General features: G+C 38.6%; 1 protein-coding gene across 3 annotated transcripts in view; it reads right to left on the reverse strand.

The window, feature by feature from the left end:
• Positions 1-24,463, reverse strand: part of TLCD4 (TLC domain containing 4) — a 34,870-nt gene that overhangs the window by 7,071 nt on the left and 3,336 nt on the right. Inside the window, exons 1-3 of one of the 3 annotated variants that reach the window (XM_029963222.1) lie at positions 13,519-13,559; positions 8,711-8,876; positions 4,104-4,193 (exon numbers count right to left, since the gene is read on the reverse strand). In XM_029963222.1, coding sequence (XP_029819082.1) covers positions 4,104-4,193; positions 8,711-8,865 — 245 coding nt within the window. In that variant the 5' untranslated portion in view covers positions 8,866-8,876; positions 13,519-13,559. Of the gene's footprint in view, positions 1-4,103; positions 4,194-8,710; positions 8,877-13,337; positions 13,450-13,518; positions 13,560-24,463 lie in introns of those variants that run through there. The other 2 variants (XM_018081753.2, XM_018081754.2) reach the window with 2 other exon arrangements.

Raw genomic sequence — 24,463 nt, forward strand, 5'->3', positions numbered from 1 at the left:
TTGTTTTCTGCCTGTGTCAAAACCTTCCTAAGGATGACAACAATGTCTTGCTCAGCTGGTGCTTTTCATATTCATAATCAGATGGATGCTTATAGGGATAAACAGAATAGAAGCAGACATGAAAGGAATTATTTGCCAGTTCTTTGAAGCCAAGGAACCTTCGAGGAGAAATGCTTTTCAGAGAAGTTTCACACTTTTTTGGTGCCAAACATGCAGCAGGCAAATCTCTTCGTAGCACACACACAACTTCAGTTCCTCTACAGTGTTCAACAAACCCAGACTTGTGATTACAGATAAAAAATGGAAGTATACACATTACAGCAAGCAACATTTGTACTTTCCTCTACTGTCCTCTGTGCATTCCTACTTTGAGGAGTTTGGTAAGCAAATCTCTTTTCCCTTGACATAAAGATCATAACTTATTTTTTTTAAGTAAGTTGTGCAACTAATCTAGCTACATTTTGTGTAAGTATGAATCAAGTTTCAAGTGACAGATCAACCCATTCATAAAGTGTGGACTGCCCAAGACAAGCTGTGAAAGCAACCTTTGTGGTAAACTTTCCAAGAAAAAAAGGAACCTAACTGTGCTTACAGCCACCTCCAGTACAAAGTCTACCTCAGCCAGAACACAGTAAAATGCTATTGCTTAGCTTTAATTTCCTAATCCTATTAAAATGGAGCGAGCAGTGAAAGAGATTTCCTGTATTATTAAAATCTGTTCACTAAATTTTAAGGCTTTCTTAGTGTCTGAAACTAACTGCTTCCCTCGTTGAGAGGGTAGCTAACAGGAAAATAGGACTCCCAAAATCAGAATTGTGCTGCTAGGCAAAGAAAAAACACTATCAGGAGAGTCTGAAGCTCACTCCATCTCTTAAGGTTGGCCACAGAGGCGCTCTTGAAAACAATTTGAGATAGGAACATTTTTCCATGGCTTCAAAACCTGCTTTCATGAGCTACGTAGGTTGTGGGTTGAGTACATCTTTAGGTTTAGACATAAAGCATAGACAGATGTGTTCTCACAACTTTAGCAGAAACTCTTTAGTTACAGCCCTCCTGTTAGAGCTCCCAGATGCAGCAGCAGCTTCACAACCCAACTTCTGCGTGGTCCCAACACACTTCAACACATCAGCACAAAGACTGAGCCTTCATATTTTTTTTTCCAGAGAAGACTGAGTATATGAAATTTGTTCCTTGATATTGGTAAACATGAATTAACTGGATAAGACAGGGAATGGTTCACCTCCCTTCTTTTTTCCCCAGAGAACGGTCACTTTGCAACAAACCTTCTCTAGACTTTCTAAACCAACACTTCAACATATATGGCTGCACTGTCCATCTGTCTCTTCCCTTCAAGTAAAGTCCATGTTAGAATCCCAAATTAATCTCAATTAACGGAAAACTTAGAGTTTAGTCTAAAATATTCCAGATTTCCTCATCTACCTCCTTGAATGGAAAGTGCAATGGAGTTAATGAGCCCTGATGTCTGCAGCCTAGTTTTGATGCAAGCAAGAGCCAGGAATGACAAACAGGGAGTGACTTGAATAAGCAAATGGGAAGAGCTATCTCTTTGGTGATTGCTACGGAAGAATGTGTGGCAAATGAATTACACGTGAACATGCACAGGCAGACAGAACAAACAAAAGTACACAACTGACTTTCTTCAAAGTTCTTTGCAGATACAGTCATATAAAAGGCTAATCAAACATCAGACTTTGAAAACTGTAATGACTTTAAAGTGAACAGTCATAGGAAAGAGACTACAACTTAATTCATTTATTTCACTTATTTACATCTTCTCCCTCTCCTTATCTGATCTCTACCACCTCCACATTTCCTACTGTGTGATTCTCACCACCTCAAAAACAATTTCTACATAGTTTATGTTAGCTAGTCTGTAGTACATATAGAAAAAAAGGAAAAGCGTGAGGAGAAGTTCCAGACCATAAAAAAAATGTATATATACACAACACTGATGCTTCCCTGTAACTTACCAATGCTCCAGTCTTTGTTATGAGCTATCCTATCTATTTTCAGTAATACCACAATTCTCTCTCCATTGAACCCAAACCCTTAGCAGAAGTTCTGATCCCTTCCAAGATATTGGGGTATCACTATCACCATGTATTTAAGCTTTGCATGAACCCAGAAGTTATGCTGGCATATGTAGAGGCTCAGAACTGGTGATTTTTCATTACAGATAATAGGTTTTTCATTATAGATTTTTCATTATAGATATCTTTAAATTATACAGAAAAAAATGATTGGATACTGTCATACAGTCAATGACTACACAAAGATGGTGAAAATAACTAAAGGAAAAGATTGTCTGTATCAAAACCTTCCCAGCAGTCAAAAATCTGAGCATTTTCAGACTACCTGGGCTAGAGCTGTGCAACCAACCTGCATGAAGGATTCCTAGACATTTACTCACAAACTACTGAAACTAGATTCACAAATATTTCTTGTATTATTAATAAGAGATTCCTACAGAAAGGCTTATGCATCCTTCATGTCTGTAAATGACCAAGTCCCACATCTTATAAGGGCATTACATTCCCAGACTGAGCAGCCTTGTAACAGTCCATCTGGTGTTTCCCATATAATTTGGTTTTTTCCTCTTCAGTCTTACTAAGGCTTCATAAGCAACATTAAGTTTTCAATATATTATGCAAAAATATCTATTTATGTATAATGCAACAGAAAATTTCTCAAACGTACTAAGAACAAAAATAGTTTGATTCCTATTTAATTTGAATTTTTCTTGGAATTGCTTCTGAAAATTTAGGAAATGTAAAGATCCAATTTATTTGTCATCACCAAGAGGTTTTTATTTCTTCCATTCATGACTTCTTTTGTACTGTTTAGAACGACATCTCCTCAGACAAACTAGGATAAAAGCTTCTATCTGATAAAGCCTACAACACTCAACAAGAGAGTCACAATAACATGCTGCTTTTCAACAGGGTTAACAGATCTCATAAGATATTCAGACTGTATTTGATCTCTCTAAAGATATCAGGATGCAATAAAAAAAAAGCAGCCAACTTAATCATATATCACTACATACAGAAGAGGCCAATGTTGCCTAAATATGTGTTATGCATTAGTGTTACATTTATTAAAGTCACATAACAGGTCCATGGCAGAATGCTTCAAGAACCCAATGCCGTCTAGTCCATGCTACATTGTCATTAACTTACAATAATGTAAGAGCAGAACAAGCATCAGATACTGTATTTATGTGAGTTTAAACTGTCTCCCAGTGTGGTCCTTTGACAAGGTGAAATGCAACAGTCTATGACAGAAACATGAAATGAAACTTAAAATAATTAGCTATTCCTCAGGAAAAATATGGTCTCCTCCTTCTATAGGGAAACAGTTCCAGAGGGTAATGAGTGAAGTATCAAAACACTGGTACCAATCTATAATTAACTCAAACAAAATGAAGCCATATTGTTCCTCCTCCCTCAAAAATGTGTGAAACAAAACAATATCATTAAAAAAAAATCAAGAAAATATAAGCTTACTATAGAATATTTTGTTAACTAGATAAAATATTAGAAGCCCATTTATTAAATATTCCTATTGCTTGTGAAGTGTTTAGCTCTTGAAACTTTCATACTTTTGTTAAAATGAAGATTGAAGGAGCTTTATGGGAGGCAGAAATATAAACATCTTCATTTATCAATTTAGACATATATATTTTAGACATATAATAGGCCACTCCAACTTTCACAGACATACACTCTCCAGATCTGCAACAGCTTTTCAATTTCACTTTAAAATTATTAGAGTAAAGAGCATAGTTTCAGTCATGCTGACTTAGTCACAGTTTACTCTTTAGTAATTTAATACGCTATTGCAAATCAATTGCTTGTATTTTACCTATTCTGAACAGGTAGACACTGAACTAAGACATTAATACTGACAAAATAATTATCAGATTTTCAAATAGTACAGACATAAAAATGGACACATCACAACTGCATATTTTAAAGGGAAATGAAATAATTATTTCAGTAATTAATACACTGCAGGATTTTTTTTCTCCTCAATTATGTTATTTTATTGTGTAAACACAATATATATGTAACGTGCCTTACCAGAGATGGTCAGCATTAACAGCATCATCGTACAACAAAATATATAGGCAAAACCCTCCAACCACCAAGGCATGGAATGTGGACACTGTCCTGAAAAAGAGATCACAGTCACAATGGCATACTGCCATTCACAAATTCTTATTACTGTGCTTAAGGTAGGACGTTTCCAAAGACATTCTCAACTCCATCCAGATAATTCTGTGGAAGACAGTCATCTGCTCTTTACGCTATATCCAGCCACTTACCCAATGACAGGCAGGAAAAAACAGTCAAAAAGAAAGAATCCATTAGATTGGAGCAGGATTGGTGATACTAGATAGAAAGTAGAGCCTCAAAAGTTAACACAGATCTAAATTTTCCTCCAATTATTCCATATATTAATGAATCCTTAAAGACAATATGATATTTAGTTCTCTAACAAATGCTTTCTGGATTCTCCCATTTGCTGGAAAATTTGTGTGCATTTCATATTTGGATTGGCTCGTGAGTCCTGCAGCAGCAGGTTTCTCTTTTCAGGCACCAAATTAATAGATGACCCATAACAACTCTGCCAAGTTCAGGTTTGGAAAGTGGCATTAAATGAAAAATCTTAAGTTTCAGACAGAACTTCTAGTGCATTTGAAGTAGTCTGGTTTTCAAAGATAAAACTTTTATAACAAAATGTTGTAGCTGAGTACCCGAGGTATAATAGCTACAAGTTCATATGAACTAGCAGCTTGCAGCTTTATTTTATATTTCTCTCCTCCAATATGCCACAGTAATCAGTTGCTTTGTCTCTGCTTCAAGTACTCAACACTTTTTTTTCCAAAGACAATAGTCTCCAGTATACAGGCTGCATGCACACTGCAGATAAACTCTGCATGTTAACAAGCACTTAAAGAGAAATACCTATTTACAGAGGCCCCAGCAGGGTTTCTGCCAGCACACAGGCCAGCACCACTCCTGCCCTTTTGAGTCCACATGTATTCTTGGAAGGTAGAACAATGCAATGGGCACGGGTCCAAACTGTGTAACCTTCTTTCTCTAGCCATGGGTTTAACACTACTGTAAACTGCATCTAATATTGTGTAGCTACTGTCCACTTTCCCATTTTTCAAGTGTGACTAGGAATACAGAAAAATTATGTGACAAAACAGCTGTACTGAATCATGGATACTGTTTGAAAGATGAGAACTAGGTTCAATGCTGTGTGATTGGAAACATCTTCACACCATATTCACAGCATTAACAATATGCACACAAATGTACAAATGCTGTTAGTTACTAGACTAGTCTTTGTACACATTGAATACATGTATTTGGAGGTCAGTAATATTTTAAATGTCCTTAAGGCACTCTCAGGAGTCCAAACTCTTACCATTCAAGATCTGAAGAAAACATCTTCCTTCCTGTGGAAGACTTTGCAAAGAAAGAGCAGCTTATAATCCCTATTCTGTTTCCAGAAGTTATATTATTATCTATTGGCAATAGAAAATTCTGTAACTTTTCATAAAAGAAGACTCTATTTACAATTTGTTTAAAGAGTGTCATCGTGCTATTTTCAGCACCTTTTCAATAGTGTTCCAGCAAATTAAAGGAGATTAATAATCCAAATGTAAGAGAAGCTGGATGAGAACAATTAATAGCCATTATAGCACAGGTTACATTTCCCCCACCCCGTTTTTTTTAACAAAGAAAGAAAATTTAATTATTGGAATTGTAATGACAATTGTTTAATTAAAAGGTCTACTCTTACAACACAGAATTAACAAAGACAGGAACTTTGCTTCCTTTTTTAAAACAAAGTAAGGCATGCACTATTAGTGTTTGAGAAATAACCTGGAATTTTTGAACTTGAGGAGAGGATAAAGCTGCAAGAAGGAAAATTTGTCCTAGAATATACTCATGAGTTTACAGTTGCATTTGTCTCTGGAGTGGCTGTTTATTTGAACCTAAGTGTTTAGAACACAAGCTAGACACAAGCATAGCACTTGAAGGGGGAGAAATAAAAGGAAAAAAAAAGGCAGCAGAAGCAGATTTCCTCCTTTACTCTGAAGTTTCTCCATAGAAGACAGGACAGAAGAAGGGAAATAGTACAACACTGCATTTTAATATGGAATCTAGGTCAAGTTATCAAGCTCCGTACATTTCCTTGAAATTCCTGTCAAAGCTTGCATCCTTTAACTCCTCGTTAAACTGCAAACAAAAATGTTGCAATTCAGCAGTGCATACTTGTTCCTTCATTAATATATTTTTTTTTTCCACAACTACTTAATAGCAGTACAAACGTATTATAGGAGAGGTGACAGGAATTTATGCACAACAACTTGAGGAGTTATACTACATGTGTCAAAATATAGTTTTTAACTCATTTTGAGCATCTGCATACTTAAGATGCCAGAACCACTTACTTTATTGGTTCTTAATTCTTGGAAGGTCAGAATGAACAGATTGACAGTATGGAAAGAGCTGCAGCTCAAATTCTTAATTACAAAGCCCTCCAAACTGTAACAATATATTTTCAATGCTACAGCCCATTTCAGGCAGATGCACTCTTCCAGACCCAGCTAAGCTGATAAAAATGCATAACCATCCTCTGTGCCAGTTTCCTTCAGGACTGCCAACAGAATCATTTGTGTGTGCACTCCCTACACCAGTTCAATACAGGACAAAATAACAACCATCTACTTTTAAATCATTTAAGTTAACCCAACTCATTTCATTGGGAAACAGTAACTTTATCTGCAGAGCTGTCTGCAGAATAAATATATATCCATCTACCCTCTCTGAACTTAGAAGATTGAGGTGTCTCTTAATTTTGGTGAAATACTGGAGTGATAAGGCAGTTTGACCAAATACTGTGTTTGGTTAGCAGAGCTGAAGTAGCACAAGCACAGTTAGCCTTTCTTTCACTTCATGCCCTCCTCAGGTATAACATCAATAAACTGTTGATGAATCATGGTTTGTGTTTCATGCCTTCTAACTTCAGAAACGGATGAAGTCCTGGATCACAGCTCATCTCTGTGCCAACATCTACATCCTGCTATCAAGCCCAAGAAAAAACGCAGAAAGAGGTAAAAAAGGACATAGCCTGGGATGCTGTATCAACTTGAGCAGTTAAACATCTTACTACAAAGTAGCCCAGAGATTATGGAGCAGCTTATTTCCAGCACACTTGTTATGTTCGAAACAATTCATATGTTATTATGCAAAGCACTACACCAGCACATGGGGAAAGTTCTCACAAAGCTTATTATGCAATTCAAGGGCCACTTGATATGGCTTAGAGACAGAAGTTCAGCTCCAAATGCTAACAGTTTAGTTTCCCTGTCTGCCTCTATTATCAGTTGTAACAGAGAGATAAACCTAAGCTGCACTGATATTATGAACTGCCATCCTACAACGTTGTTCTGGCAATAGGTAATTATTCAAAGATGGAACTGAAATTAAGATGATGCCTTTAAGAACAATGCAAGCGGACATTTGCCAAATGGAAGGGCAAGACTATTTGAATTGCTAATGCTGCCTAGAACAATGGAAACAACTTTAAAAGTATCCACCTGATACTACCTCTAAACATGACTGAGGAGGAACAGTGATGCAACTAATGCATTTTGAGTGCAGTGACAGCCATACAGTACATATTTTTAAACTTCAAATTTGATAAAGGTCTGAAAAAATATTTTGAAGTTGTAATAGGCTACTCCAACAAAGCTGTACTGTACCAACTGGAGAACCCTGTGTACTACAAATACCCTCTCAGAGCAGTATATTGCAAATAAAACCTCACTGATCATCCCATTTGCAATTAGCACCCTGTACTTCTTTTATGGCTTAAGAGAGAGGGAAGTGCCCAGAAAAGAATTACAGGGTTGAACAAGTTTCTAACAGTGTTCTATCTGAGGAAACAAGTGTAATGCAGGTGGGTCCATCTCAGTGATGGAATGCAGAAACACAAAAGGAGTGAGGAAGGTTTTTAGATTGAGTTTCCACAACTCTTTCCTGAATGTATACCCTGTGTCTGCCATAGCTTCTTCTTATTGCAGTCTCCTTCCCAGTCAACACATAGATGTACCTGTCAAACCTGACTCTCTTAAATACTATACCAAATATTAAATTTCTTGGGAAACCATAACTTACATAAAACAGTTTGTAGCGTAGTAGCACCAGAAAACAGAGAGCAAACTGCTCCGCACCCAAAAGCGTGCCCAGAGATACACTAGCATTTAGATCATGCAATAAATTGCAATAGCTTTGATTTTCATATCAGTTTGAAATGGAATTTTGTATCTCTTCTCTTTACTAGAAGTGTCACAGAGCGTCACTTCAGCCTATTACCTCTCACCAGGCACTGTTTTCTTTTTTTACTGACTTTCATGTCAGCATCACGGTTTAACAAAGTGTTTAATGTACAAGTGTTTGTAATGCTGTGTGTTCATGAAGCGGTCTCAACGTTTCATATGCATAATTTGTTGAGTGCTTGAAGCCAGCCCTCAGATCTTTACATATGTTTAACTAATAACTAACTACTAAGGTTTTCTGCAGTCTTATATATACACACACACGGGTGGTTCAGGTGTTGATGATTTCAGGTAGGTCACTAGCTGTAGTTGTTTTGAACACTCTACCTTGAATTCCATTCAATCTTCCTTTTTTGGCTGAGATTTTTAAAACCTGGTGTTATTCGTGTTGACACCCAGGAACTTAAAACATGGAACAGGAGCTGAAATACAGTAAAACTGGCAACAGCAATGCCGATAGTCAGGTTGCTGAAGGAAGCCATTGTTCTTTAGCCTGTGAAGAGAAGCAGAAGGTAATTTCAGTCCATTCTCCATTTAACTATTTTAAGCAGACACAGAAAGTGTTTGTGACAGGTAACTAATCAGTACAAATATTATTCACTAAAAGTTTCAACCTGTTCAATGTTTCCACTTAAGCCTTAATAGTATAAAATTATGCCCAGAGTTTTATATCTAGAAGTTGTATTTGGTTTTGGTTTTAACATTTGCACACTATATACATTTTTGTGACCCAAAGTTGCATGTATTTTATCTTTACAGAAAGGTCAGGGAGGACCAATGACTAGTGCAACTGCCAGCTCTAAAGTCTCCACTCCTGTCCCAAGAAGCTCCAGAGTTAAAACTCATCTCATTCTTACCAGATTGACTGCTGCCAATGGGATTCTAAAACACAACAATGAAATCAGATAAGCATAGTAGCGAGGTTTTTGGGTCAGCCTCGGGGAGCAATAGCCTCACTGCAGCTTTCTGGTTGTGTATTTACAGAGATAATAGTTCTCAATTTGCACTGTGTTCACACTTGAGGGCTCATCTGTATTTTAGGTCTTTTCTTCATCACTGAAGTCTAAACTTTGCACAATTTCACAGCATACTGAAAAGCTTCCTATCATCAGAGCTAGTGGACTTTTCAGTTGCTGCATGTTTAGCTGTTTCATGAGGTCTAAATAAATAGTTCAACAATTCTAAACATAAGTGTCAGTCTCTCAATGCTTCAGTCATTTTGCCTGAGTCGCCAGTATTTGCAAGACAGAATGATATTTTTCCAGAAGCCACAAACTTCTGACATACATCTCCACTTTGATGGTGATGTGTTTCATACTCCAAGACTGGCAGAGGTTACAAACTCATAAAACATCAAGTTACATTAAGTCAAACAGAAAAGGGGAAAAGAAAGGCAAAAGGCTTCCTTTAAAATATTTAAATAATGATTTTAGTATCTATTCAAAAACTGCTGTCACTTTGGTTTTACTTATGAAAAGATATAAAAATAAAATTAAGACTTATACAATAGCATAACTTAATGTTACTAAAGCAACCGAATGGTCAGCAAAAACTGATACAATTATATAATACACTTATGTCCACTTTATTTCACATGCATTACAGAATGAGTGAACATGGTTTAGAGTTTTGAAACTGTATATGCATTGCAGGTGGTAAGAAACTTGAATTTCATCAGGAAAAAGAAATAGAGAAGTCCACCAATGAAAATAATAACTTTTTTAAAATTAAGTACAATATTCTTACTTTGCAGGGTAAATGGTGAGTATATTGAAACAGGTAGATCAGGAAAAAAATACTTTTGTCTTCAAAGATGTAGTAGCAGAAAGTTCGATGACCTCAATTTTTTTTCCCCTCCATCTCCTTTTCTATTTATTCTCCCCAGAACTGAAGAGCAATAAACATCCTCTGACTGGTACCCACAGAGCTACAGCTATATAAACAGAATGCAGGACAAATAAGAGTAGATTTGCTGAGTTAAACCTGCACCTATATCATATGGATTTCATGTGTTTACTTCAGACCACCTTTAATCCTGTCCTAGGGACTCCACGGTTCTTAGAACATATTTGATGTGCTCCTAGGGCCTATCTAGGGCTTGCATGCTCTGGGATAGCTACGCAACACAAATCAAAGGGCAGCAAGTGGGAGTAATCAGAAGATTTAGTTCCTAAACACATTTTTAATCCAAACTATAATTTTAATGTACACATGCTGCAGTGCATTGCATCAAACTAGTTGATTCCAATTGTTTTCTGGTTACCTGTTCTAGTTCAGTAGCATACTAATCCTGCATAGTTTTTAATGTTACTCTATTAAAACTTCCAATTTCAATTACTATCCTGAATATTCAGTATCCTCAATTCTCCACATACTTCTCCATCTGCCTCTACTGACCAAGAAGATATAAAACACAAATCAAACTTTACACAGTTTTTACACAGTTTAAAGTACCTGAGCCAATGGGTGTTAAACTTGATTTTCTAAAACTTTACCATTTGAAGAAACAATGAATTTAGTATCTTCCATTTTAAACCCATTGAGAAGGGCTGTATGTTACAGATTCTGCTCCCAGGGTCAAAAACTTTGTTATTACATCACCTCATTTGTAGTAACCAAATCTCCTCTTGGACAATGTAAGGAAAAAAAAAATCAGTTGATTTAATTCCTAAAGTGAAGGGAGCCAAAATCCAGGTGAAGGACAATTCTCTTCAGAAAAACAGCAAAATCACTGAATATCAATCACACCTATCTCATCCTTTTGACTAAAATATAGCAATTCTCGTGATGCTACAGATTTTATTCACCTGCAATGACTACACTAGTACCTCTGAGTTTCAAAGACACTGACATAATCTCTTGGACAAGAGAAAGTCATGTTTTGTTTTGCTTCCTTAGTACTAGAAGATTTTATTACATAATGTTTCAGTGTTTGACAGGTATTCATTTTAGTACAAATTATGGAATTAAACAAAAAAACCTTCCAACCAACCCTTGCAAGAAATGCATTAGAAGACTAATCTTTCTCCTAAGAAACTTGTACAGGGCCCTTAAGAAAAGCAACTTTCACTGAAAGCATCTGATCTGACTTTCAGGAGTTTTAGCAGCAAATACTAAACAATGATGCCCACAAAGGAGAAAGGTATGATGGTTTAGAGAAAAAAAGAGAGGCAGAGAAGACACTATAGTCAGTCAGCCTCTGTGGTTGGTCTCATAGATACCCAAGTTTTGCGAGCCTGATTTCATACAATCTTATCACGATAGACGCTGTTTAAGTAAATGAACTACCAATAATTTCATGTTTTAATTCAGCAAATTAATAGTGTTGTATTTTAATTCAATTCAAGGACCAGGTGTAAACACAGTGTTTCATGTGAGATCGAAAAAAACCGTTCAGCCATAAACATTTTTTCATATCTCTTAGTCATTTTCAACTATATCTTGTTTAACATGAAAATTAACTGTTGTTTAGCAGACTCCCTTTTAATTTACAAGAAAAACATTCATGTTGTCAAACAAAAGCTTATGACTTAAAAGAAACATAACAAGCTTCTGATTACATACAATTTCTTTGCCCTGAGGACAGTGACCAAAATTAGTAGGTCAAAGGCAGCTTCAACTACACTATGCTTTTTTTCCCCCCAAGTATCTTCTTATAGCTGTCCAACAAAGTCTGATCAAGTTACAGAATTTAGTGGACTACACATGAGCAGACACTTTATCACTCAAACTGCATAGTCATTGATTACCACTCAATCAGCTGATGCGGGTTTTGAGCTAGTGGAAAGCTGGGTGGGGAGGGAGGTTTAGTGTAACTACTTTGTAATTCAGGAGAAAAAAGTACTATATCCAGGTTGGTTCTTCACCACTAATTTTTAAGCAGTAGTATTTTCCTGGGTTAGCCAAAATTACTGTCTTAACCATTCAGTTAGACAATAATTACACATGGTTAGAACTTCACTCTTTCAGCTTTTCAATGAAGTCTTCAGGTAAATAAACACTACCAAACACTTGAAAGTAACAATTTTCAGCAAGATACTGCTTACATACGTCTAGTGTGATTTCAAATTACTCTATTGAACAAGTAACTTCGAAAAACTTAATAACACAGCTTTTCCATCATACTCAGTAAGAGCTAAAAATATGTTTTTTTTTCATCTGCTATTAACATGCAGTGGTTTTCCTGCAATTCTGTTTCTACTTGAAATTTAGAAGAAAAAGCACAACATTAAGACTCCACATTCATTCACCGCAAATATGAAAACATTAGGAACTTCTGATAGAAACAAGTCTGCACTCACTGGAAGAAGATAAAGAAGCAGAAGAGTTACCAGGCATTGTACCATCAAAGGCATTAAACATTTATGTTCCCCTCATCTTACTGTTTCCACATCAATTCTTCACATCATAAAAATAAGAAATGCAATAGTATAGCCAAAAGACATGGTAAGAAGGTGCAGATGAAGGTTTAAGGCCCACAGCCCTTACTTTCTTCAAGACTGGATTTCAAGATGAATTAGATCAATTTCCAAACAAGATTACAATCTAAAGCTGCTAGTGATACCAGGACATCCCATTCAGTCCTATGCTCTCCTGATCCGCTTGAAACTGAAAGCCAAATCCCATAGGTGTAAAACTTGTCGCACCAATCTGCAGTGAGCAACTTTGGACTGTTTGCACATTTTCTAATAAGCCCAGTAATAAAACATCTGCAGTGCTGGAGCTCTGCTGTGCTGTTGGCTCTGAAGGGTAGTTTCTATTGCTCCAGCTAGATTAGATGTACTGCGTTTGATATTTTACTTAGCTCAGTAAGCAGCATTAAGGAGAAACATGACAAAATTCAAGCTACTCATAGCTTAAGCCATCCCCTTTTCTATTTAAGGCTATTCACCCCCCAAACTCCACTCTGCTTTCCGCTCTTAGAACACCACAGCCACCGGCAGAATAGGCTCACTTTTTATAAAGGGTGAGGTGTCCACTGCGATACCATTTACCGAATTTCCTCAAACCCTCCAAGGAACCGGGAGCCGCGAAGCCACAGCGAGGGAAAACCCCCACAGCGAGGGGACACCCCCCCCCCCCCGCTCCAGGCCGACCCCGCGGGTCGGGGGCGCTGCCCCCGTACCGGGCGTTACCTCGCCTTCCCCGAGCGCCGTTCGCCCCGCAGCCCCCACACGGCTCGGGCGGGCAGCACTCACCCGCCGCGCTCGCTCCGCCGCGCCAACCCGCTGCCGCTGCCGGGCGGCGGGAGGAGAGCGACAGCCGCGGGGGTTGTTGCCGAGCCGCTGTTAGCGTGCCCAGTCGTACGCCGTGCTGCGGGCTTGCGGCCCCTCGCCCCGAGGGGGCGGACCGACGCGACGGACGGAGGAGATATGCCGTCCTCCAGCTCTGCGCCGTGGGTGTTCATTTTAAGTCCCCGCGGAGTGCGGTGTGGGAAAAGGCCGCGCGTTCCCCGCCCCTTCTCCGGCCGGTTGGCCCTGTGGTGGTGTTGGTTGGTGGGTATTGTGTGGTTGTGGGGGGCCGCTCAGCGCCCCGCCCGCCCTTTTCCCCGCCCGTCGCACCTGGTAGCGGAGGGCTACGGGGGCTGCGGCGCTTCTCCAATCGGGGTCGGGACAGCCCTTTCCCGGGTACAGGATTGCTCCGCTGGGCATCGAGATTACGGCAGCCGGAGCCTTAAATAGCCGAGCCGGTTCGGCCGCCACCTGCCGCCGGGTCCGCTCGCCGCCGTCCGGGCAGTTGTGGTTGTGTGTTTTTTGTGGCGTGTGTGTGTGCTGGGTGTGGGTTGGGGGACGGCGGCTTCCCCGGCGCCTCCCGCCCGCCCCTCTGCGCTGCAGCCGTGCGGAGCGGGGCTCCACAACCCAGGATGTTTTACAGCCCGGGACCGTCCTGCCGCTCCTCAGCGCGGCCCGGCCGCAGCCGCGGTAACAGCGCCCGGCGGAGCTAAATGGACATGGCTGAGAACGGCGTATGCGTTGGGAGGGCAAAAACCCCAGTAAAGCATAGCATCTCACCTTCCAACAACATTTTAGTCACTATGCCTTTTACGTCTATATGGCCCCGTTGTCTGAAATATATCACGGGAAAATGCTGATGTGACCCTTCGTGCACTAGGAATCTATTTGTGCACAGGGTCATAGGGAACACATCCATCATGCAGAGAACAGGTATTGCCAATATTTGCTATTTTCTAAATTAAATGTGATTTATGACAAATTATTTTTTTATTTTACATTTTTAGCTGTTGTATTGAAAAATCAAACAGAAGCAAAATTACATTGACAAATATGATGGATAGACTTAGTCTTACCAACTAATGGCCATGACTCTTCCTCTTGGCATCCTTCTGCTATAATCCACATCCTAAACCACCTTAATTTTACATTTCCGTTAAGCGTTGCTGATCTTTCAGATCAATAATTTAAAAATTCTCCTCTCTCAGACAAAATAATGTTAAAGGCATTCATATATGTCTCACCCTATAGATTAAGCTTCAGCTGAGAAAGAAATCATCTACCCCTCTCTGTACAGTGATCGCTCTTGCAAGACATCTCCCACAGCAGGAATGCTATGGCTTAAGCCTGAACAGAAACTGATGTTGGCTTGCCTTAATAGGCCGATCTGGGAAATGCAGAAACCCAGGTGCTGATTAACAAGGCATTGAGCCATTCTTACTACAGAAGTGGTAACCTGTAGGAGGTGGGCAGGGCACACTGCCAGTATCCGTAACTGTTTCCAGCCAGTTTGGCTTAATCCGCCAGGTAAGTGTATGTGTAAACATCAGAACTACTGAAGTTTGATTTCCTGTGGACTTGAGTCTTATGATTGACCAGCTTTTAAAATTATTTTTGTTAACAAAATTCCACAAGACGTCCTCAGACGAGTGCAGGAGGAGACCCCGGTCCTGCTTCCAGTCTTCTTCCATTCCAGAAACAGATGGATAAATAAAGACAGCAATATCATATCAACACCATTTCTTAGTGAAATTAAGATTAAAACCTCATCTTTTACTCTGATGTGATATAATTTTATTCCTCATATAAATGAAGATTTCAACCTATTTTTCTACTATGTCTGCAGTTTTTAGTGAATCAGAACAGCCACTAAAACCTAAGAACTCCATGGTGAGATCATCAACCACTTTCAAGATGACATAAACTACAAAAATTCCAAGAGAATTTTTTCTTCAATAATTCACCTTCCAAAGAACAACCCTCACTTTTTCTTAATATGATATCATTGACTTTGAAGTGCCTTTATACATACTCCTTGCCCTTTTAAGTTGTAATGATACCAGTACTCCATACAACCAAGCAGTGGACCTCTGGGTGACAGAGGATCTCAGTGGCAGTAAAAGCAAGAATGGTTGTCCTTAGGCCTGCAGGCACTAGCAAGGACTCCTTCCACTTATGGTTTAGAACCAAAGACTCTGAACAACAAGTTCTGGCAGATTTAGCTCCTATGTTTTAAAATATTATTTCTCTCAACTGCCTGAGGTCATGACCATTCTAGGAGAGCAATGAAAGTGGGTAGATTTTAACATGCCAGCCTATAACCTGGAATCTCCCATCATAAGAGTGTGGTAATACCTAGCTAGCAGTTGGCTAAAACAGACAGTTGAGAATGGTAACGTCTTGAACTGAACAGATAACTCTGCCAGAGACCACCTATCAGAGCTCTAAGCCTCAAAACTACCCGCACTTAACAGGTTAGGAAGCATCTGGGAGAAGACAAACCAGACTCTCCCCAAACCTCCGTAATCAGGCCTGTGTAGCTCACAGCCTAGCAAACAATTCCTTCGGCCCAGTGCTGCGTGGGTGAAAGAAACAAGTTTGACCTGCCTCACTGCTCTCTCCTTGGCCTGCCATCAGCACGTTGTTGAGCATGCAGCAGATCATGACCAGAGGCAATGCCCTCTTTCAACAGCCCAACAACACGTGCTGGGTTGAAAGCTGCCAACTGTAAAGCTGAGAATGGTGGTGCACTGAGGATTCCAGAGCTTACTGCTCTTCCACATAAGCGTACAGCAGAGTATCTCTCAGACTTTTGATAAACAAAATTTGCAGATCAAAGAGAACTAGCTAGGGGGGCATGAAGGCATTGTAGTAGCAGGAAGGCCTGTAGACATGGTTAGATACAGCTACCATAAATCCAGGTTGCCTTAGATTGGTTGTCTGCCCTCTTTTCCAATGAGAAGTGTTTTTCAGGAAGATTTTGAGAGCTGTCTGTATATCTGGGATTCTTGGTATCTACTAATCTCATATCATGTTATTGCATACATGCAGCAGCCTCACCTTGGAGGTCCCATGTCCAGCAATCTCAGAGCAAACACACTAGGCCCATATTGCATATGCAATGTAATTCCAGCAAAACCAACAGAGTACTCTACCACTCCTACAAAGTGTTGCATGAACACACCACACAATTACTTTGAGCATTTCCAGCAAGTTCTAAAAGTATCAGGCTTACTGTACTTGCATGATGCAACTGGTGCACCTTTTTCTGCATCAGAAAGAGAGTAGCCAAAGGGTGGGACAAAAAGTCACCAGAGCAGTACCACAGCCACGTGGCTGCTATATAGTGACCACAGTTTGGCTTTCACAACCAATACCCGTCTTCCTCCCCCCCTTGTGATGTGCAGCCACCACTTTCCAGCTGCTGCAAACCAAAGTCACCTCTGCCAAATGACAACTGCCAAGAACTTCCCCAGTAACAACTGCAACTGCTGAAGACAAGCTTCAGCCTCAGCATGAAAGAAAAGTATGAGCAATGGGCTTGCTAAGGTGAATTGCAGAACAGAGATTTAGCAACATAGGGCAAAAAATAACATTATATTCCATGACAACAGGGGGCATATATGCTGAAAGACCATAGAAAAAGTAAGAAGGACAGGGAGGCATCACAGTAGCACTTGTGGGTAGCAGCATAATTCTATTGGCATCAGCTGAATCATCTTATTTACACTATGTAAGAGAAAAATTGGGCTCTGCTTTTCATCTATGCTTTTATTACAATTAAACATCTTGGTTAGATGGATGATTTTCAGCTTCATGTCAATTAGACCCAGTAAATCCATAAACAAGGAACAAATTTGGATAAAATGGATGGGGTTTGCTATCACAGGGTGGTAAAGGGAAGGCAGCCCAACATAAGTAAGTCAAAGTCTGCGGTAATCCGTCCTCAGCCAAGGTGTACACACCTGTTCCATACCCTTCTCCTTCTGGAATTACTTCCAGAGTGGCACTTCAGATATGGTAAAAACTTATTGTCAGATGACTGCTCCCACTGAAGTCTGCAAGGGAGATGTGACCATGAATAGAAAAATACACAGTAACCTTTCCAAAGCATGCCTGCAATTTCAGAGCTGTGCTTTCCCAGAGCTGAGCCTCCTTTTGCCAAGAAGGAAGCCTTTATCGTGGTTGCTGTACTGAAAAGTGAGATATATGTGAGAAAGGAATATACTTTTAGAGCTTTTGAAAATTATTTCAGTTGTGGTTTTAAACTTACACAGGACATAACTAACCCTTCTATCTGAACTTACCCATTGTAGGAAGAACAGAGTCTTAATGAATGTTTAAAACCTGAGCAGTTTATGAGAGAAATTATATAACACAGTGTTGTACAAGCAGTGGATTAAGAAATGCTTTCATTTATTTCTGTCTTAGGAAGTTCCTAGGTCTACCTGTCAGCAGCAGGAGATATTCCCAGAAAATCAATTATACATGTAAGCAAAAATATTGTGGAGATTAAAGAACACATGAAAGAGCAAGCACAATTCTTCTTTCACAACATTGTGAATCAAAAGTAACTTCACTGAAGCCAATGAGTTACACTGATGTGAGTGAGAAAAGAACCAGCTCCATTGTCTGAAAATTACTCAGGCCACCCATGGAGTCCAATCACAGGAACTGCAGGCAGCTAATATTGCAGCATTTAATTCAGAAAGCCCAAGACTGAAAAGAGGAGACTGAAAAGAAAGGATCTGAATTTGGTTTTAATCAAAAAAAGCTGAAAAATAGAAGAAAAATGGTGAATTGAAAGGAAAAAAATTACTCCATTTCTAAAACAAAAAAAATCTCAAAAAAAAATTTGCATAGAAAAAAAAAAACAAATCTGTGTGCCTTTTCCTTTTTTTTTTTAAACACCCTGCAGGTACCCAGTTAACAGTTGCTGAGCTGTATGCTTCCTCGGAGGAAAAACGTTATCTTCATTTTCCAAACAGCAGACACGTTTTGTGAGTTTTGCGTGTTACACCTACTCAGATCGAGTGCTACAGAATGTGTGTCTTACCTTTCCGGCACAGGTCACTGTAACACATGCTATCACATTTCTAGGTAGTAATGCACCTTCACTTTTCCCTGCTTTAGTATACTTCCTCTAAGTATGATTTATACTTCCACCCTCAGTTTTTCATCTGAGATCAGTGAGTTTAGCTTTCCTAGCTCCTGTCACCTCCCCACCGGAGACAGCATTTCTGCCAGTAGTACTTACTGTCCGTAATAGAACAAAGGCTTGTTTCTGGAAAGCTGTCTGTTCACGAACCTCTTCCTGTCCCTTCTTCAGTTTTCTTTCAGTTTTTGTCTTCTCCATTTATCTCTCTCATCACATGCTGTCTCTTTCATCTATTTACACCTCACCTGCAGCATTACTCTCTCTATTGGTATTATTATCCTGATTATAACCCTCCAGAAGCTATTGAGGACCTGTAAAACAGCACATTGTGAGTTTAATCTGCTGCATTACAAACCACTACACTGATGCACCATGTCAGCATTATGACAAAACATCAAACCACATTAACACAGATGTGCCGAGTATGATCCACAGAACTCACAGGAACACCATCTCTTTTTTTCTTTTCCAGGTCATTCTGTCTCCTCTTTTTCTTGTCTTCCACTTTATAGCTTCTTTCTTCTTTCTTATCACCTTTTCCTTTTCTGTCACTTTATTTTCTTCCTTCCCTAGCTTCCTTTACTGTCCACCTCACATTCCTCCACGAATTTTCTTTCCTCTGATGTTCCTGCACACAGGAGTATAAAGGAGGCAGTACTGCAGCTTTGTTAAATGTGTCCTTGGCTCTTTAGTAAACAAAGTTGCATCTGGCTGCATCTTTGGGATCTACAAACTGCGGGTCTAGAAAGCATTTCATTCCCAAAAGCTTAAACCAGAGAGCAACTTCTTGGTTCCCTAACCTCTAACATGGAGCACACCAGGAACAGCAGGAAGAAGCTTGAAATAATACCAGATTCTTTTCTTCACATGCACATATTTCCTTTTGCCTTGTGAGCTGAGGCTCTTAGCAACAAGAGCACTGTAGAACTGGGTAGTGACTTGATGATGTCAGAACAGCAGAAAATGGAAGAAAATGTACTTTGTAATGGCATACAATTGAAAGGCATGAAATTGGTGCCAAGCAGTGCAAAAACCAAACAAATTATTTCCCAACAATTCAACATGCAAAGGGTCAAAAAGCAATCTGTTTTTTAATGTTCTGACTGATAATTAAAATCAGCACAATTCCAGTAGAGAACAAAACAGTGCTTGTTGATACTTGTTATTTTTTGTGATAGCATCAGATTTTCAGGTAAAAAGACAGAGTGCATGGTTGGGATAGTATCACTCATCTGTATGCCAAAGAAGCTTCTAAGCCTCACTTAGCTCAGTCTAAACTTTGGCACATGCCATAGCAGCTGCACACCATTTAACTGTGCCTCTTTCAGCACACACCACAGCATGGAAAGAATGGTTTATAAGGGTATTTTAATGGCAGATATACTAGCCTGAAAAGGTAAAGTACCTTCTTCAGACAACATAATTTCCTCTGAGTGTTTTGTCAATTTTTAAGATTTTGGCAAAAAAATTTCTATCATTTTTAGTGATTTTTGATTCTTCTGTTGATCCGTGAAAGCCTTGAGGAAAAAAGGAAGGAAAATTACTTGGCAGCACAAGGAAACAATAAAACCTGGTGCACACTCACTTTATATATGTCTAAGTGATGTTGAAATCCATCAAAAAAAACCTGACTAAGGAAATAAGAAATCGTCTTCCATATAGTTCTCAAATATAGTACTCAATAATAGGAAGATCATGCTCAATAGAGTCAACTTTCAAACTTAAGATTTAAGACAACAATCCTGGTAAGAAACATACAAAAAGAGAAGAAACTACATTAAATACATCGGTGCTAAAATGCAGAAATAAAGCTTGCCTTTCAAATCAAGTGGGGAATTTTGTTTAGATTTCTACTTCCAATTACACTATTCAACACCATACATTTTTGCTGATGAGTAACACTCACTCTGATTGACTTACTCAGCTATCTACAAATACTAGAAAAATACTGAATATAAAACCAAGAATAACTAAAAATAAGGAAAATACAAAAATAATCCTACTTGTATTTGTGATATATATGATATGCTAATTGTATATATATGAAAAAAAATGCTAAGGTGAAAGAATTCCACCATAAAAATGCAAATGTTTTAAGTGGGTTTGAAAAGTCACCTTGTAAATTGCATCAAACATACTGTCTAACTAAACAAATTGCAGAAAAATTGCTTTGTGATATACATGAATTAGAATATCTTGGTTGTGTTTGGGGGTTTTTTTTTAGTGTTTCCCACTTACTTTTATTTTGTTGTAAACATAGACATTTTTCTGTGATAACTCTACTGGGACTGCTTGAAGAGCCAACATTTCAGCACCTGTTCATTTGATTTGCTGAATAAGGGACATTACACATCTGGAGTGCCTCTGGCAATGTCCTCTTTTTCTATGTGGAAATTACGCCCCAGTGGAAACAGGAATTTCACTGCTGGAAGTGGAAAGTTTATGATTCAAGGTATCTTGAGCAGCAGTACCTGCACATATGCAGACAAGATGTTCTAGTCTAATGCCATGTTCTGCAGTGCACAAGTCAGGTGTTTTCTGGACACACTGTACCCCACACATGCACTAAGTGTTGGACTGGACTTCTCTGACTCACTGGGTGTGCCAGACACATCATGCAGCAAGTCCATGGTGTTCAGAATTCAACAAATTTGATGCTCATGTATATAGGCCAAATGGGCACCAAACAAACTCTTCTATCTCAAGTTATCCTAGGGAAAAATACTGGAAGCCAGGTGCTGGAGCAGGTAATGCTCTAAACCTTGTGTAATTATTCTTTCTTTTAAAAAAAATGCATATTCCAATAGATCTTAAAACAGGGACAGTCATTTCATCTGACTTTTGCATAGCATCTGTCCTAAAGAACTCCTTTATGTTGTAACAAGAAATAAATAATCTGGATGAGAACACTGTACTTCTTCCCCCCATCACCACTGTGGAAGTTAGAGGAATCAAGGCTTCTCATTATCTGATTCCTAATTACAAAAATATATCACAAAAGGAGAAGGTAACGAACACAAGGCAGTAACTCTTCAGCTTCACTTTGAACAAACTTTTTTTCTCTTTGCATGTACAGTACTCTTTAAAGGTGATCGCAGTATACCTTACAAACAGTTCACCAAGTGAATAAAAAAAAAATATAAAAAATCAAGACTTATGAAAGCTCTTGGCTTGACTATTAGCTACTTAAGAATTGCTTGTGTTTACAATTGTACCAGTCCTCAAATAAAAAGGTACAATCAAGAAAACAACATATTTTTTCTTCAAAGTGTTCTAAAAAGAGTATAAAATCACTTTTAAGATCCCTCTTTGGAAATCATTTCTATTATTTATTTGACTTTGGTCAGTGGTAGTAAATTGGAAGCTGTCATAAAAACTCGTGTTTCCACATATGTAATATTTTTTTTCTTTTCAGTAATATATTAATCACAACTCAGCAAAATAATTAATATCATAACTAATTGTCTCATTATCACTGTTTAATTCACAGCCACGGGAATCGACCAGCTAACTCTCTTGATACCTTAACAATGCATTAAATTCACAGTAACTAATGCAAAGGATTTATAATTTCCTGACATTCATTAAAACTGTAATATAGGCAGGGACATTCTTTTCTTGTACTGTCAAACATAGAGAGAACAGTGTTACACATCACCTGTGGTTGATGAAAAAAATGTAAGTGAGGGGTATCTTGTTTTAAATTTTATGTTATCACATAATTAAAGACTGTTAAAGTACAGTGCAGAAGGCAAGTTATATTTGCCATAGCTGGACTTTTAACTGTGTCAGCTTTTTCTTAACAGGGTTTGCCGTGCTTGACACCTTACATATTTTTAACTAAGAGATGGAAGCAATAGAAGGACCTTCACATTTCAAAATTTTAATATTTTGTGTTGCAAGAATTATACACAAACATACAGAAATTAAAATAAATAAATGAGAAACCTTTGGCAGCACTTGCAAACTCTACAAAGAATTCAATTTATCTTCATTGAGAGCTAGTGGAGTCATTACATTCAATTGACTTTTATAGAACTTGGTTAAATCCCCAAACCTACAGCCATATCTGGCAGCATTCGCAAAACAATGGTCAATAAAAGACACATTTTTAAACACAACTGCATACAGAGAAGACAGAAGAAAAATGGGAGGAAAAGAAAATGAAAGACAGTGAGGAACAAAAACAGAACACATCTCATCTTCTCTTTTAATATGACCAGCCCCTTCTGGCTCCAGCATGTCATTAATTCAATGCTAGACCTTTAGAAACCTAAACAGCTCAGAGAACTGTCCTCACTTTTAACTCAAGAACCTGTCCTTACGTTGGAGGGTGTCAGTTCTGCTGCATTTTGTATGCTCAGAAAGAGAGGATGCAGAGAACACAGAAGGGCAAGACACCCTTTTCTCAAACCTAAGAATCCTGAGGGCTGAGCACTGAAATCCAGAACATGACCTGTGACAGCAGCACCAGCCTCACAACTACCTGGTTTTCAGTCTGAGAGGAAGAGCTGTGCACAGAAACAAGCTGATAGATGAGACCAGGCTACCTCCCTGCAAAAGCAATGGCCAGTTTTCTGACAGCAGGAATCCAGGAAAGGCTAAACGAATGTCCATTTCTCCTCATCCTCCTTACAGATGCTTATGTGGAAAGCTCAGGAAAACCCCAGTCAAAAAGCATCAGTGAATATGTAGATGACTTCTACATTCTAACCTCTGAGTACCCTGCAAATTTCATTTAACACTACAGATCTGAAGATATATTTCCAGGAGATTAATATCAGACTTCAAGTCTATTTTTAGGAATGCTTTTTAAAAAGGCCTTATTTTTACAGGCTGAGTGGCCTGAGGCACCCAAAGGACCTCTACAACACTCAGTAGTTTTGAGTAAAACAGCAGTCTCTTTCTCCTGGTCTTTTGAATAGACAGAAGAGCATTATTTTATATTATGTTACAGGAACTGCTCCCTGAACATGCTACCCAGTAATTACAAGTGGCATTATGTAATTTTGGTTCTGTCTGCTGCTAAAATTCTTGCTTCATAAAAGCACACTCAGAATGCACCCAAACTGTTACCAAACCTTGTGTCATCAAAGCCACGCTCACCAGCCCTCCATATATGCTCTCAGATGTAGCAGGTTAAAGAAACATCTGCTAGCATCATGGCTCATGCCTATTAGAGAAAACATTTTCCCTAAAAATTGGTACTTTGATTCTATATTCATACATGGTATTTAGACCCAAACAAATTTTTAAAAACAACCTCTTCCCCCACTTCCAAAGACTATATGCAGAAAACAACATTGCCAACAAGAGGGAAATGTTTAAATAGTAGGAGGGAAGGATACCTTATGTATTGAGTTATTGTAAACTCACAACCACTTTGCTGTCTGTCACTGAAAATTAAAGTGAATGTGAATGTGGAAAAAAAAAATAAATTTTTTTAGGATTTTTAGTATGGAATAAGTCTCATGATTTGGAGAATTTGGCTCCACTTTTTTGACTATTTAGCAAAAGCATTGGTTTAAGTGTTTGCAAGTGCTGTATCTTTGTGTCTAAATGAGACATAATTTACAATTTATATACAAGTGCCATTATACCAAGAAGCACAGCACTAACTCCAACACAAATATTACAGCTGTTATTGATTACAAATACAAATCAGGACTTCTAAGATTACATTCGTATAAT

Source organism: Manacus vitellinus, unplaced genomic scaffold (assembly GCF_001715985.3).
Source record: "Manacus vitellinus isolate BGI_N305 unplaced genomic scaffold, ASM171598v3 scaffold_56_pilon, whole genome shotgun sequence".
Lineage (NCBI taxonomy): Eukaryota > Metazoa > Chordata > Aves > Passeriformes > Pipridae > Manacus > Manacus vitellinus.